Source organism: Lipophrys pholis (assembly GCF_963383615.2).
Source record: "Lipophrys pholis genome assembly, chromosome: 11".
Taxonomy (NCBI): Eukaryota; Metazoa; Chordata; class Actinopteri; order Blenniiformes; family Blenniidae; genus Lipophrys; species Lipophrys pholis.
Window position 1 is genome coordinate 27,513,129 of NC_137631.1, and position 16,981 is coordinate 27,530,109.

At 48.5% G+C, this 16,981-nt stretch overlaps 1 protein-coding gene across 2 annotated transcripts in view; it reads right to left on the reverse strand.

The window, feature by feature from the left end:
• Positions 1-50: 50 nt before the first annotated feature.
• dusp8a (dual specificity phosphatase 8a) overlaps positions 51-16,981 on the reverse strand; it is a 46,909-nt gene continuing 29,978 nt past the window's right edge. The window contains exons 1-5 of one of the 2 annotated variants that reach the window (XM_080475304.1): positions 9,680-10,371; positions 4,215-4,381; positions 3,936-4,095; positions 3,396-3,519; positions 51-3,192 (exon numbers count right to left, since the gene is read on the reverse strand). In XM_080475304.1, coding sequence (XP_080331430.1) covers positions 1,968-3,192; positions 3,396-3,519; positions 3,936-4,095; positions 4,215-4,381; positions 9,680-9,797 — 1,794 coding nt within the window. In that variant the 5' untranslated portion in view covers positions 9,798-10,371 and the 3' untranslated portion in view covers positions 51-1,967. Of the gene's footprint in view, positions 3,193-3,395; positions 3,520-3,935; positions 4,096-4,214; positions 4,382-9,679; positions 10,372-16,981 lie in introns of those variants that run through there. The other variant, XM_080475303.1, reaches the window with a different exon arrangement.

Below are 16,981 nucleotides of genomic sequence, written 5' to 3' on the forward strand. Positions count from 1 at the left end.
TGTGAATCCTCCTCCTCTTCTTCTTTTTTTTTTTTTGTTTGTTTCATTTATTCCATTCCATTTTGTTATGCTGTTTTTAATCAAAGCTTTGAAAAAATAAGAAGGAGAAAAAAAGAAAAAGATTAAAAACAGAAAAGCGCAGGAGCTTTATGGACATGCATTGTGCTGATGTACCAGCAGCTGTGCACCCTGTGGTGGGCTTGGCTCACTGAAAGATCCCCTGAGAATGAACAAAAGGGTGTGTGTAGGACCGGTGTGGAGAGACGTAAGTGCTTACTGTGTGTGTGTGTGTGTGTGTGTGTGTGTGTGTGTGTGTGTGTGTGTGTGTGTGTGTGTGTGTGTGTGTGTGTGTGTGTGTGCGTGTGTGTGTGTGAGCATTGGTGGGGCGCTCTGCTATGCTGACCGAAAGAGTGTGTCTTATTTGCATATAGCCGTTGTCATGCGAGCCCTCGCGGGACAGGGCAGGAAATGCTTCACTGCATATGAGCGATGGGAGAAGTGTGTGGTTACTCTGGCTTCCCTCTCAAACGCTGAACAGTCGACGCTTCAGCCCTCACTTGTGGTGAATCCTTGAATTCACACTGCGGTCGCGCTAAAACAGGGATCCCCCCGTACCGAAAGGCCTCCTGCAATCCTCAGAACGGAGGGCAAAGACTTTAAGCTTTAAGAGTTCACCGATGTGTGAATGAGATTGGTACTTTGTTACCAGAAAGCAGAAAAGTGCATTTCAAAGTCATACATCACTCTCCCCAAAGAAGGAACAGAACATATTGCTTGCTTGAATTTGTCGAATGTGTGTATTTGTATGAGTGTGTTCATAAATACCATACAGCAAATAATAATAATAATAATAATTCAACAAAAGAAAAAAAAAAGAAATAAATTCACAAAACATTATATTATTTCTCATTACCAGAATGAACAAATACAATAAATTAAAACTATAACTGAACAGAAGTCCGTTAAAATTGCTATATATATATTCATATCGTATATATAGTATTCGTCTGTCTGCAGCCAGCCTTTCAGGTGCATGCTCAGTGGTGACCTCTGGAGGTGACTGGGAGCAGTGCGAGGGGGCTTGGAGGAGGTCCAGCGAGGAGCCGAGGGGTGCATGAAGCCGACACCCCCATCAGCATCCCGACACCTCAGTCCCATTTAACAGTGGAAACGTGGGAGCCAAAGTCAGGAAGGACACACTGTGCTTTACGGTGGGAACACTTGCCCATCGCCGAGAGTCTTCAACTTAAAGTCATCATAAAAAAAAACAAAAAAAACAAACAAAAAGAAAACGGGTCCTTCATTGTTTGGATGCAGTACCGCCGATTCGTGAAGTCCTCAGGAACTCTCTGCGTTGTGCTGTAGTGATGCGAGGAGACGGTGCCGAGAAAGGACCCCATTACTGCTGTTGATGTTTCTGAGTCTGTAGCAGCAGGCGGAGCTGCTGGGGGTGTAGGTAGTGTGGGGGGAGGGGGGGAGGGGCAGGTGTAGCCGTGCAAGGTTCTGAGTCTTTTCTGACACTGAGGGTGAAGCTTTGGGAGAGAAACACAGGGCTCGGTTCAAATCACAAGCTATACACCCACTGAAGCACACGACATTTGACCACAGGCGCTTTATCGTCTGAACGCCGTCCAAATGAGGGGATTCTATATAATAAGGATGCAACATGACATGTGCCTTGGGTTGTTTCTTTTTATCTGCGGCGACAGAGCTCATGAACATAAAGAGTTTCGGTACCTACAGCCCCCCCCACCCCCTTCACACACACTTCTTCTTCAAAGCACCACAACTGAGGGTCTGTCTGAACTGTCAGCTCGTCTTTGTCCTTCTCTCAGCAGGAGTCTCTTAACATTGTCGGAGAGGAGAGCGTGACGAACGTCTTCCCCTCATACGTCCTCTTCTTGCACTCCCTCTAACCAGGTCCATTTTTGTCCCCACGGGACGGCGTTGATCGTGTCCATTATTTGTCAGGACACCTCGATGATCTCCATGCTCCCGGAGAAGCTCGACTGCTTCCCGATCTTACCCAGTTCTTCCCGGGACCTCGTCTCGGAGATGCCCTCCTCGAACTCCATCTGACAGCTGCGTCGTTTGAACTGCTTTTCCGCCGCCGCGCCGCCGCCGCTGTTGGAGCTTGTGGACACGTTCCCCGTCGGGGGCGACGTGGAGTCCCGGCGGTCTCTCTGCGTCTGAGGCACGGAGGGCTTCTCCCTCTGGGATTTTTCCCGTAACCGCACGGCCTCGCTGCACCCGAATGCTACGTAAGCCGAGCTGCTCCCGAACCTCACTGACGACTCCTCTCTCCCTCCGCTTCCCAGCTCCATCTCTCCCTCACGAACTTCCTCCACCCCAAAGTGCCAGGGAGCATCTGTGGGCGGGGTGACTGGAGTGACGGGGGTGGTGGCCTGGACAGTGTCTCTGTGTTTGGTCCACATGGCGCCGGACCCTACGGTGGGTAGGGAGGGGAGCGGAAGGAGCAAGGAGCCCTTGAGGTTTTCGTCCAGGCCGGGGCTCTTGTGGTCCATGGACAAGTTGAGGGACTGTGGAGGGTGGTGTGTTTGGGAGTGGACTGGCGAGCTGCCGCAGCTGTGCTTGGTTTTCCTCCGCGGTCTGGATGAGGAAGAACCAGACCGATGGACTCCTTCACTTCCTCCGAGCCCCAAGCCCCCTACACTGCCGCCGCTGCCCGGCGAGGGGAAAGGTGAGTCGGAGGAGCTGGGGCTGTCCGGGATGGGAGACTGAGAACAGATGCCGTTGGAGGTGCCCGTTCCCGGACTATCAAGCTTGCACAGTTTGGGGACGTCTTCAGAGTGTGTGGGCGCCATGCTGGGGCTGTTGGGAGAGTACACGGACTTAATGTCCAGGGAGAAGGAGCGCTTGAGGCGGTTGGTGTCCATTATCCTCTCTGCAGAGAGGTGCAGGCCATTGAAGCCCTGCTGTAGGGAGGTGGGCGATGGCAGCTTGGGTTCTGGTGGGACGTGCGGGTCCGCCGCTGATGAGTCACGGCTGCTGTGGAGACCGTTTATCTCGAAACCGGCGGAGATCCCGTTGACGTCCGAGCTTTGCTTGTATTCGGAGAGCTCTTCATTGGAAGTCAAAGCCTGGAGTAACCGCAGGCCCTTCTCGAACTCCAGCAGCTGACCCAGGAAGTTAAAGTTGGGGGAAATGGATGGCCTTCTGTCCTTTACAAACCTGCCAGAAGGAAACAGGATTTTAGTAAATAATTCTGAAGAAATGGATTCAAGAGCCACAAGAATACTTGCTAGATGGCAGCTTAACTGATAAAACCGTCCCGGTGTCTTTCTGACAAGAGCAAAACAAAGCCTTTTGTACAGTCTCACAAGTGGGACTGACACCTTAGCTCAGCTGGTGGTGGACGGGAGGACCGAACGTACCTGTAGGCATCATCCGATGACAAGCCCATTGTCTTCATGATGTATGCAATGGCGATGGTTGCTGAACGCGAGATTCCGGCCAGGCAGTGCACAATGACTCTGCAGTTTGACACCTTAGCTTTGTCTGTTGGGAGGAGGGAAAGGAACAAGTGTGAATATACACAAAAACACAACACTGCAGATCGCTGACAGGTGGAAGAAAGTCTTCAAAGACAATGAACCTATTGAAAGCAAAGTGGCGTTACCCGGAAGAGTAAAGGTATCCACCTGAATAGACCTGTTGTACCCAATGCTGATGTTACCAAAGCTGCACGTGAATGCTTTCTATCTGTAACAATGTGCGGATGTGTGACGTATTAAATATCATGGCATTCTTTGACACATAACATGAAATGAATTTGCTTCCGGTTTAGTGAAAAAAATGCTCAACTTTAGTTGCGTCTTGGGCGTCGTGAAATGGCTCTGAAACGCCGCCACTGCGCAAGGCGTACAGCGGTCAAAGTAAGTTGGATGATAACAACAGTGGCTTCCATTGCTCACCTATGAATTCGTTTGTTTTGTCCAGCCAAGGAAGCAGCTTCTCACAGTAGTTGTCATTTACTGGGATGCGCATGAAATGGCTCTCACTGATAAAGTCTGGCTTGGGGCAGGTGTTGCTGGCATTCAGCACATACGTGATACCATTCTGCGCCATCAGGTCCTGCAGAGGCGGAGATAAAGAGGAGTTCACTGTTATGTTCTGTTGCTGGGTAACACGAACACGTCGGCTGCCTTTTATACAGGGGGTCATTAAAAAATAAATAAATAAATAAAAAATACCTTGTTGAGGACGTCTTTCTGTGATCCCAGGTAGAGGTGCGGCAGGATGCGTGTGGGCCCTACATTCGCCACGGGCAAGCAGGGCTGGGACAAGCTCATAGGCAGAGCATTAGCGGGCTTCCCTTCACACAGGCCGGGGAAACAGGAGGAGAAAGCTGCAAATCCTCCTGTGGGGTGAGAGGAGGAAAAGAAAACTGGTTAGGTACTCTAATGGCTTTACACAAAGTAGTCAAACAACGCACTGCAAACACGCCAAGGAACATTGGAGCACCATTAGCAGGGGGGAGAGACTGCTGACGGGCTGTCAGAGGTGAATCTGAGGTTCAGTGTCTGGGCCCCATTTAGTGCAACAGAAGCAAAAAAAAAAAAAAAACGTCTCTCTGTTCTTCTGTGTGCAAGTAAGGTTAACTGCTGAGCAGCCAGGAATGTGTGTCTGGCCCTTTAAGAGGCAGGCGGCTCCCCATTTGGCAAATGTGTATGTGTGTATGTGTGCTTATGTGTGTGGCTCTGTTTCCTGCATGAGCTCATGTCCTGTAGCAGAGCATTGCGTCAGGCTGAGGGAATGAGAGAGGCCACAGGTGCAGGGCCAGGACAGAGGCCCAGTAACCCCCCCCCCCCCCCCCCCCACACACACACACACACACACACACACTGACATTAACGAGCTTGAAGATAAAAGATATTATCACATAATCTTGCTGTCAACATGTGCTCGGCGTTCACTCTCACCGTCTTTAATTCCCTATTCTCCCAGCACACACACATAAATACTCTCACCCATCATTACTCTGCAAGACCGCAGTTGTATAACTGCAGGGTGGGGGTGGGGGTGGTGTGGGGTGGGGTGGGGGGCCTGCGATGGGAGGAGTGGGTAAAGGAGCCTGGGTAAAGGAGGGCAGTGCTTCAAGGAAACACTGAGCCCCAGAAAGGAGATTAGAACCTAATCTAGGGTCAGTACTGCCTGACCCAATCTGGGACACACAACTACACACGCAAGCACACACACACACACACACACAGTGAGAGTGAGTGAGACATGACATCACTAGTCTAAAGTAGCACACACAGCACAGTGCGGGCTTTTTGCTGAAACACACACCCAGCAGAACTACTCATGTAGCAACAACTGGCCAACACACACACATTCACATTCACACAAACGCATACACACACAGTGTGCAAATCTAGGATATATCTACTTAAGACGTGCAGAAATAAAAAAAAATAATAATAAAAAAAAGGTTGTTCAAGACGTGAGCAGTTTTGGTAGTTTGGAGCGATTCCCCAGCCGCGAGCTGGCTGCGTGCATCCTCATGACCCAGTGCTATTCTGGGTGCGCTGCCCCTTTAAGAGCAAAGCGAAGAAGGCCCGTCTGTTTCCAGCTATTAATGGCAACCGGTGGAGCGATGACATCAGTGCTTGACATGGGGGGTGGAGTGGAGAGGGACGGATGGATGGATGGATGGATGGATGGATGGATGGATGGATGGATGCAGAGAGCGCGATCAGATAACTTGCAGGATACAGGAGTGAAAGCTTAATGCAAAGGAGGGGAGACTCCATAATCTGAACCGTTTCGGCTCCCACAGGGGATCAAACAGACATCTGTAGTTCACACTTGGCTTTAAGACGGAGTACAGTTTCCACCAGAGCCCCTGCTCTGTCTTTAGGTGATCCTATAGGTAATGCTACAGCATCCCTGATTGATAAAACAGAGGGAGGAAGGCGTCTTTGAAGGGTTTCTTCCTGGTTACTCTGTTCCCAGGCTGCTGCCTTTGGAGAAAGTACACACACACACACACACACACACACACACACACACACACACACACACACACACACACACACACACACACACACACACACACACACACACACACACACACACACACACACACACACACACACACACACACACACACACACACACACACACACACTGAGTGCTACATATAGTATATACTGTATCTGTGTGAGGAAGTTCCTGGAGACAGTTAAATCAACAGGAAAATGCCTCACATCACGCTGAAACCATTTCCCTTTCTGTGGGAGGACATTGTTGGAGAGTTGTTAGAAGGACAGGAGACAGGACAGGAGACAGGACGTTCCACAGTGGAGACGCTGTGTTTGTGCAACACCGGGGGGAGAAAGTGTGTTCAAGTGCAAGAATGAAAACACTCCTCTAAAAATATGCCCTCTCTGATGTCATGCGCGCCTCCATTAAACGGCCATATCACCAGGACTCCTGTGTCCGACCTCATCTGAAGTTAAATAAACAGAGGTGGGGGGTGGGGGGGTGGGGGGTGGGGTTACTGGTATGGAGCGACACCGAGCTTCCAGATAAGAGAGCAGGACTGAGTACGACCGCCTCAGCCATTACATTACAGCCACTTTACGTCAATAATAATGTTTATTGTCGCCTCGTCACCTCACCGGGCTCCTAACTGAAGGTTGCCGCGGCAACAGGCGAGGACAGTGACGCTGACGACAGTTGGCTGGACGCGTCCCGCCAAATGCTGTCAAGAAGAGATGACACGCACTAAAAGAGACATGACCGCACAAAAACACACACACATCCGTCCATTCCGATCCGAGCACATGGCGTGCACACATGACAACGCCATACACTCACGCTGAGGTCATTGAAAATACCCCATGACACACCGGGGCAGCTGTCCGTGAAGATGACATCAGGAAAGTCAAATGGGAGTGATGAGGTCAGCTTCAGTGCAGATAACTAACATGACTCCAAAGATAAGAAGAGATGACAGCAGCTTTTGTTCAAGAAACTAGAGCAGCACTGATTAGTTGAACATTAAAAAAAAAAAATGTTCTTCAGATATTTTAAGACTTGATCACGTCTTTTTTTTATGTTGTGAATGTTTTCTAACGTCTTCACTTCTCTACCTCTGTTCAGATTTAGTGTAAACAACTGACTAGGTGCAATTTAGAAACAAAAACCGAACAGTCAAGAAATAATCAGGATGATTGTTGAATCACCTATAAAGTAAAAAAAAACAACACAACCTTTAGTCAGTGATGTCATGAAAATGTTCTTGGACGGGATGTGACTAACAAACTATTTAAAAAAAAGAAAGAAAAGAAAAGGAAAACACGCACAACCGGGAAAGAGGGCACTGTGTCGCCATCGGCAACACGGGCCAGCGGTGACTTCCTTTTTCCGTTTCTCTCTGCCCACTTCATCATTTATACAAGCGCTTATTTTCCCCTCTTGCCCCCGTCAGAGCCGAGTAACGGAGGCCGTCTTTGTTCCGTCTCCTCGTCTGTCGTTTCCTACATCTGACCCAAGATCCACATCTCGGTTTGGAGAAATGTAGGTTTTTCTTTCTCATCCCACAGACGTGGATGTGAGCCGGGTGAAGACGAGGGGTGGGGGGGTGGGTGGAGGAGGGACCGACACGCCGAACACCTGCCCCGCGGTTATGGTTAATGGAGGCTCTGCTGTTACATCACTGGCTGTTCGTACAATTGACTGCCTTGTCAATACAAGCCCCCCCCCCCCCCCCCCCCCCCCCCCCCCCCCCCCCCCCCTCTGTGTGTGTGTGGAGCTTTCAGTTGCCCTCTTTAACTCGTCTGTTAATGGAGAGAGGGGATGCACACACACACACACACACACACACACACACACACACACACACACACACACACACACACACACACACACACACACACACACACACACACACACACACACACACACACACAGAGCCCCAGGGGCATTGATCTGCCTGAATGACTGCCCCGCACCCCTCCATGGTTCATATCAGGGGAGACATGACGCCATCCTCTGTGCCCCTCCAGCTGTCCCCCCCCCCCCCCCCCCCACTATGAGGGGACATTAGCATCTCAATGTGGCTCCCCTTCCACCACCAACCACCCCAACATGACATCATTGCACACATGTCCCACTCAGCCCCACAAAGGCTGCACTGGAGCCTGAAGAAGCGAACCGGAGTGTGTGTGTGTGTGTGTGTGTGTGTGTGTGTGTGTGTGTGTGTGTGTGTGTGTGTGTGTGTGTGTGTGTGTGTGTGTGTGTGTGTGTGTGTGTGTGTTTCAGCGGGAAGAGTGGGCCGCATCTGTCAGAAATGTGTAGATTAGCTGGATGAGGTCACTGCTCTTCATGCGGGACGTCATCTTTATGACAGACTGTATGATTAACACGCCGTGCCGGGCGACGGTTAAACGGTTTTATTGTTCCAGATAGCAGCAACATGTCACTTTGATCAACTGCCCGTTGCAGCAGTGCCGGGATGTCGCAATACGGGACAATAATCCCCATGTCTAGAATTTAGTCTGCATTCGCACATCTATTTCCACAGAGGTGTGTTAAAGTGCCTCATTACCTGTGACACACGCTTCTATTTTCATCTGCTGATGGCAAATGTGTGATTTTTTTTAATTCTGATATTCTCTGAGACTCTTGACTGAGTGTGTGGAGATAGAGGAGCACGTGTGAAGGGTCTGGCGTGGAGAGCTGCCGCTCACACCGCTTTCAAGCCAAAAACCCAATCTGCATATGGCATCGTAACTTTACTCTTCACCGCGTCCGAACGCGTTTACGTTAAGTGTTTTGTGCAGGAATGCACACAAGTTCCGCGTCGCACAAAAAGACTTTGTCCCCGCTGCTCCGCATTGCCTCATCGCCCTGTGAAAAGGTGTTATGTTAAACACCTGCAGTGCACACTGCACACATATTGATAACATAATCTCCACAAGACACCATTCTGCAGGAAGAAAAGCAAGCAAGGGCGAGCGAGAAAAGCCAAGAGCAGAGGGGAAGAACGAGAAAGAGAAAGAGCCTTTGTGATAGTTTTTACATCTCAATGACCACAGGCTGAGAGAGCATGAGCACTATGTCATGCCGTGGGTCACGGCTCTCCTTTACCCCCCCCCCCCCCCCCCCCCCCCCCCCACAATCCTTTTTCTCTCCTCTCTTTCCTCTTCATCGCTTCTCGTCTTCATGATGTCATCCTCCTAATCCCCCTTCTTCCTATTCTGTCTCTCTAAACAAATCAACTGCATAAACAAAACAAAACAAAAAGGGTTCAGGAGACAATCAGCGGTCTCGGCTTGCTCTCTGCAACGCCAGTCTCACTGTCGATCCAGTACAGACCCTTAAAATTCACTTCACATCCATCTTTTATTTGCGGCAAGCCCGGACTGGAATCTGTCAGTACCTGAGGGTCCACTGTGCCTTTGTATTCATGTGCAGCAGAGAGGATCTTCCTCTCGCATGCCGCAAGCGCACCCTTTTGTGTTTACATGAGTGGAAGTCAGCAATCACTCTGCGTGTTCTGCTGCATACAACAGGCCTCCATCGACCAACATGTTGCTCGCCAGACGGAGGTGTTCTCGTCTCATTAACTTGCACACACACGCACACGCACACGCACACGCACACACATTCACGTCACATATCCCTTCTGGTCCAGGTGGATACACACCTCGAAGCTCTCTCCTCTCCTTCATACGGCGGACCCTGATCTTCAGCCTCATGTCTGTGTCCTGCAGGTCCGGCCAGAAGCAGTCCTCCGCTGGGGCGATCACCACATCCAGAGGCATCCCCCAGAACGCACTCTGTCTGGCGCACGCAAAACGCACAAAGACTCGCGGGGTGGGAAATGTTCTGGTGCTCCTTCCTTCAGGGATGGAGCGACTCCGGTCACCCGTCACCCCCACCCCTGCCTCACCCTCCAGAAGTCACAACAAACAAACAGATGTGTGCTCCACTGAGGTGAGCACTGGAGTCCGAGTGTTAAAAGGAAATTAGAAAAATCCACAAAAGTTCACAAACTCCACTTTGGTTAATTGTCCCTGTGTCCAGACGCTTTAGCCAGACAGAATGGACAAAGGGCAACAAAAAGACTAGTCCAAAATGTCCGGGAGACGTGTTCCCCGAGTCAACATATGAAGCAAAATCCCATCCGGCGACCACAAAAATTCAGAAAATGCTGTTGCTTCAATATTTGGTAATTCTGCGGTTTGGAGAAGAATGGCCTCCACAGAGAGAGAGCGAGGGGCACAAACAAAAGTGAGCAGTCTTTAGCGGCTGTATGGCGAGAAACCAGCTGTAATGTGCCTGCAGCTGCTTTACAGAGCATCAGTGTGCGTCTCTGAGCGCTCGCTCCGTCTCTGTGAGTCCACAGCCAGAAGAGCAGCCCACTATTGTTGTGCTGCGCCGCTCTCAGCGTCTCTCATTCGCTCAGTCACTGGCTTACACTCCTCCCTCTCGCTCGCTCGCTCCCTCCCTCCCTCTCTCTCTCTCTCTCTGAAAAGACGATGACGGAGCTGCACTCTCTCCTCGAGCTCTGGGGGTGAATGAGCTCACTTGCCGTGAGCTCAGACTCTTCCCTCCTTCCCTCCCTCCCTCCCTTCCTCCCTCCCTCCCTCCCTCCCTCCCTCCTTTGTGGAGCCAGCGCTCCGTCATAGCTAATGTCTAAGGCATGTAACCACATTCCTTACTCACCCAGCAAATATGCGGCCACCTCAGGGGCCTAACTTTTCGAGGCTGGCCTCCATCAGCACAGGATGGAGGCGAAGACGCGGCAATCAGGCCGTTGGCGGCGCCCTACGCTCTGCTGCGAGTCCGATTAGTGTTTGTGTGCTTAATTGCAGAGCGGAAAGGACAATACTTGGCTCTTAAAAAATAAAAAGAGGCTTGAGTTTAAGACTGTGCCAGAGCGCTGGCAGCTGACTCGTCTCCGAAGGTGAGGCGATCGTGAACCTTTCCTGGGCTGCTTCACGTCTAAAAGCGTCCGTGTTTGGACACCGTGTTCTCATCTCGGAGGATGTAGAGGTGGGCAGGGGAGGAGGGGACTGCGAAAGGCAGAAAGTGTGCAGCAGAAGTGGGGGTGAAAAATGAAATGAAAGCAGACAAAAGAGGAAGGGAGGACTGGAGGTGATGAGAAGCCCAAAACGAGCCCTGCGGTCGGCGGCCATCATCCGTCTGAAAGGCCACAGGCCCCTGGTACTTTACTATGGAATGCCAAACATGTAGGCCACAAGTCCGCCTATGGAAATAAAGCAGCGCAGGATAAAAGTACTGCAGGAGACTGAATGTGAAGCAGTTATACTGCAACTTTAGCTGCTGTGTCTATACAAGACATTCTGAGTACATTCTTCAGTAAAACTAAGTAAAACCTGCAGAAATGGCTGCAAATTAGGGCCCGATTACACAACAGAACATCCTGATTGTGGTCTCTTTCTCAGGTACTGCAGTTTCCTCCTGCAGTCCATTACTGAGGTGAGCTGCACTGTAGACTGCAGTAAGTAGACGGACAAGGACTCATAATGTTCTACTTTAAACTTTTCTTCAAAGTCTTTGGGGAGTTTATAGATTATACACTTTCATATGCTTTCAGAAATCTGAATGAAAATACATAAGGAACTGGACTAAACGGTGAAATTATACTTCAGTACACTCAAGTTAACTAAAAATGATAAGTTACATCAACTCAGAAGAGAATAAAAATGTCAGAATGTAGAAATCTTTTAATGAATCTAAGTTTGCAGTACTTTTTGTGAACCTTTTCCTCTTGGTCAAAACGAATAAAGCAGGACAGTCAGACATCCTGTGATTAAGATTCAAACCAGGTCAGATGCACTTCGAGAGCGTAAACTGACTGAAAAAAAAAAGGCAAATAAATAAGCTTATACAAGATGTGTAGCGAGGAGGCAGCTGCATGCTGACTGACCTCATCTCATCACTGTCGACCCCTGAATGATCACAGACGGGTGAGAACAGCCTTACGTCACCCTCTGTTGGACGGGGAGGAAGCGGGTCACCTCGCGTCATGATGAGCTTTGTGAAAAATGCAGACATTGGGGTTTTTTTTTTCTTTCTCAGAGGCTACCTCACCATGACGACACCCGGGACACACATTTCTGAGCGTTTTGCAGCCGACCATGGCGGCAGGTGTGGCTCTCCACAGTGGCCGCCCGGGTTCGCCGCACTTCAAACGCAGCGATCACCCCCCCCCCCACCACCCCCGGGTTGGAATCTGCACCTCGGCTTCGTTGTTCTATCTGTGTGGCTCGAAGCCATAAACAGAGGTTTTGTTTAGACACTTCCCAACACCTGCGAGCCGGCGGCGGCTCACGCCAAAAGCAACAAAACGAAGTAGCTGCTTGCTGATGTTTTAATGGCCGGACTCTTTAGTTCCTACAGCAAACGGAACGCCTCTCCTCCTCCTGCAGTCCTCAGCAGGGAAACAAGGCTCGGAATAGTAGGTGTGTTAATTAGAGGATTACAGCTAAGATGCTATAAATGACAGCCAGGCCTTTTTTATTGACTGCACATGTGTGTGTGTGTGTGTGTGTGTGTGTGTGTGTGTGTGTGTGTGTGTGTGTGTGTGTGTGTCCTGCTGCGACAGAAATAGAGGAGTAGGGGGCTGCCCGCAGTGACCGTCCCACCTGACATCCCCCCTTTAGATTCAGTGTGTGCTTTGTTACCGGGACAACACACACACACACACACACACACACACACACACACACACACACACACACACACACACACACACACACACACACACACTACTATAACTCAGATTGTCAGAGAAAGCGCCATCTTTGTCGGTTTAAAAAAACTAGACAAAAACAGTACAAGATACGGCTGATCAACAACCAAACTTGTGATCATTAATTAGGACAATCATGCACTTTATAGTATATATATATATATTCTTTTTTAAATATGGCACTTAACCTATGTCAGACTGCTGAGTAAGCATTTTAATATTTGCACTTTATGGTAGATTAAAAAGGAAGAATGATCTCATCAGCTTTGTCTTTCTTTTACCATATAGTTTGTATATGTTTTTTATATGTTGATCACTGTTGAAGAAAGTGGGGATGAAGTTTGAATTTTCACCACCGTATCTGGGTTTACGCTCGCTTGTGTTGCACAGGATTCTTCTCACATATGATAACTGACCATAAAAACCAAAAACAGTAGTTACTGAGAGATTTGTGTCATTTTATTGTTTTAATTAGTCAATCTTTACAGATTAGAATCGTATAAAATTACTTGCAGGTAAGCTTTTGCAATTTTTGCAATTTTTTCTTATTAGGAAAAAAAAATAAAGCTAATTATCTTAATATGTACTTTTATAAAGCTGGGGTGTCCCAACACATTTTAGTTTCATCTTGAGTGGTTGAAATAGTGCCATAATAATCTCTAAATTTAAACTTTTTTTGTTGTGGCGCAGCGTATATGTGACAAGAACTTTTGGGGGATATTTTCATGAAACCAAACAGTTACAACAGAAAATTACTACAATCTTAACACGGAGGCAGTTTTATAGAAACATTCTGCTGCAAAATACAGTCAAATGTCCGAAAAAACGTCTCCTGTTGCTGTTGCATTATGCAGGTTTTTACAAACTCACCCTGACGGCTTGGCTTTGAGGCTAATAATAGTTCGTGAGCTTTCATGGCAGCATCACCGATGTCTCAGCTCGGGTCTCAGTGTTGTGTTGTGGCTGCTACTCTTAAGAAATTTGTTTAAAAAAAAAAGTGTTTTCTTTGAAATCTTTACAATTTGCTTGGTGGTCGGGCAGCCAGACTGGGATGTCTAATGTTTGACACCTCTGCAATGTCTTAATCTCTAAGTGATCATTATTGTCAATAAGCATATTAATAGCTTGTTTATTTTTTTTTTTGTAAAATATTTCTGGATTCATTGAATGACTGACTTTGGTTCTGAGAGCTTTGTACTGTACTGTATTTTTTTTTTTACTTTTTTTTAGTTCAAATTAATAGCTTCAACATGAATAATCAGATAAATAAATAAATAATTGAAGTGCTTGTACAGTGTCAGTTTATAACATGTCAACACATTTGTGTCCTCAATCCTCGGTTAAGCATCAGAGCCAATTTTATCCATTAAAAGCTCCTAAAGTTTTCAAGTCTGTAGCTTAATGATTATTAAAGAACCAACAATCCCCCCCCCACACACACACACACACACACACACCCCGACCCAATCACTAAGACAGGCAGCGACAGGAGCGTCATCCTACACCCCGGATCATCTGTCAAGATATCACAGGAAAGAGAGACGTCATTCCCTGGATAGGGCAGGTTAGGGTGATGAAGACTGTGAGTTAGTGCGTGCGTGTGTGTGTGTGTGTGTGTGTGTGTGTGTGTGCGTGTGTGTGTGTGTGTGTAGAGAATGAACGGTGCAAAGGTGAAGACAGAGCTGACATTACTGCAGGGGGTTAGGGACAGGGTACACACTTATTTGCTCCGGTGTGCATAAATAAAAGCATATGTGCATGTGCACAAGCGAGTACATCGCGGTACATATGTGTGTGTGTGTGTGTGTGTGTGTGTGTGTGTGTGTGTGTGTGTGTGTGTGTGTGTGTGTGTGTGTGTGAATGTGTTGATCGTGCTGGTTGTCAGGGGATCAGTAACAAGGCTGCTCTTGCAGTGATGTAATGCCTACAGGAGAACACAGCTGCCATGCCTGGGGGGTGAGGTAGTCACCGGGGGAGAGTGAAGGGGGGGGGGATGGATGGAGTGGCTGAAGGTGGGGGATGTGCTGGAGGAGAGAGGAGGAAGGGGGGAATAGGTGGAAGAAAGGGTGTTTTAATCAATGGGGAGATAGCTGAACTGATGTGGTCATATCGCTGAGGGACACTGTGTGTGTGTGTGTGTGTGTGTGTGTGTGTGTGTGTGTGTGTGTGTGTGTGTGTGTGTGTGTGTGTGTGTGTGTGTGTGTGTGTGTGTGTGTGTGTGTGTGTGTGTGTGTCTGTCTGTGTGTCTGTCTGTCTGTCTGTCTGTCTGTCTGTGTGTGTGTGTGTGTGTGTATGTGTGTGTATGTGTACATATGCAACACCCCTTTCAGACATGTTGAATGAGATATATATGTTATATGTGTATTTCTATAAACATGTATGTCTCGATAGTTGTGTGTACTTTGGCATTTATTTATTTTGTGTATATGTGTTTTCAAAAAACATTTATTTATTGATGTTATTGAATTATTGATATTTATTTATACACACACACACACAGAAAATAAGACATGCCTATTAATCATACACATATTAAGTTGTCAAATGCAGTTCATCAGTCCTAATCTTTCCATATTAAAAAGACGAAGTGTGTCAATCTCTGTGTGTGTGCGCGTATCAAATCGAACTTAAGTCGTCTGCCATGACCTATTTTATTGGCGTGTGTGTAAATAGAGCAAAGAAAAGAAATGTGGAGGTAGTAAGTAAGGAGAAAAGTTCTGTTTGTGCAGGAGCAGGGTGCAAGGGATTATGGGAAAGCTGCAGTACTTGGTCCTGTGTGTGTATGTGTGTGTGTGTTCATGCATGAGGCAGTTTCATCTCTATCTGTGCAGCCTGGAGGGAGGCTTGCTCGCATTAGTCATGCAGCGGACCCCCTGCCCTCTAAACAACTTAACCCCCTGGAGGAGCTGCGTGGCCCGGGGCACTGCATCAGTAAATCTATCACACTGGCACGAAATTAGTTTACGCTCACATATATCCAGATATAAATAGATAGACACACACACACACACACACACACACACACACACACACACACACACACACACACACACACACACACACACACACACACACACACACACACACACACACACACACACACGGAAGTGGGTGAGCCATCAAACACACCGAGGGGCGCACTCAGGACCAGACGGGCCTTCATAAACCAGATGAACTACTTAAAAATCCCAGTCGGAGGTGCTCACTGGTGTCTGCTTGTGTGTGAAGACAAAGAGGGGCTGTTAGGCTCGATATAAAATGCTGATGGTCACCGCAGGCATGTGCTTACAGTATGTTCGCATGCATATAAAGCCTGCGCGTTCACTTTGAGCGCACATATAAAGTGAATGTTAATTTTAGCCGAGGCGGTGAACAGCTGCTTTCTCAAGTGATACACGAGTGTGTGCCACACAGGCCGATGTACCGATGTCGGTAATGAAAAGACTTGTGTGCAGAGGAGTATATATACACTTCTCCTGATTTCCCCAGAGCCCAGTTTGTCTACACAGGTTCACTTGAGCAGAACGGACGGATGTTTCATTCTAAATGTTAATGACCTGGGCTTGATACACAGGGTTTCCTCTGGGCATCCTCAGTTAACACCCGACACACACACACACACACACCTCACATGCAGGACCGTCTGACACACGGAGACAGAGAGGGAGCCGACAGTGGGTCGGTTTGTTTCTGATGAGCGGGCGCCACTGCTGCATGCGCTCTGACAGATCGGTTCGGTGTTGATTAGCTCCCGGCGGGCGGCGACAGACACGCTGTCCTCACGACCGAGCTGGAAGCCGGGACACCTGGTCCTCTGTTTGTTCAGTGTCCTCCGGCGTCTACCTGGACGGACGGCAGTAAACCACCGGGGGTCTCCGGAGCAGGCGGGCGTCTGTCTGCGCCTGTTACTCCGTTAGTCCGTTTTAAAGAGGCTGACCATGAACCACAAACGCCGTCAGGCATGCAGGGCAGCAACAAAGGACCACCACTGTCCTCTGTCCCACACCAACTTGAATGGCTCCCCAGGTGTGTTTGCTGGAGAAGTTTTTTGGTCGGAGATGTGCAGGATCCTTCTGAGGTTTCTTGTTTGGAACGAGGACAACTTGTTTATGTCGCATTCGGTCTCATTCAGCACGCACAGCGTGAGAGGGTTTCATCCCACATAGACGCTTCTCATACATAAATATTAAAAGAAGAAAAAAGCCTGGTCCCATAGTCCCAAACCTT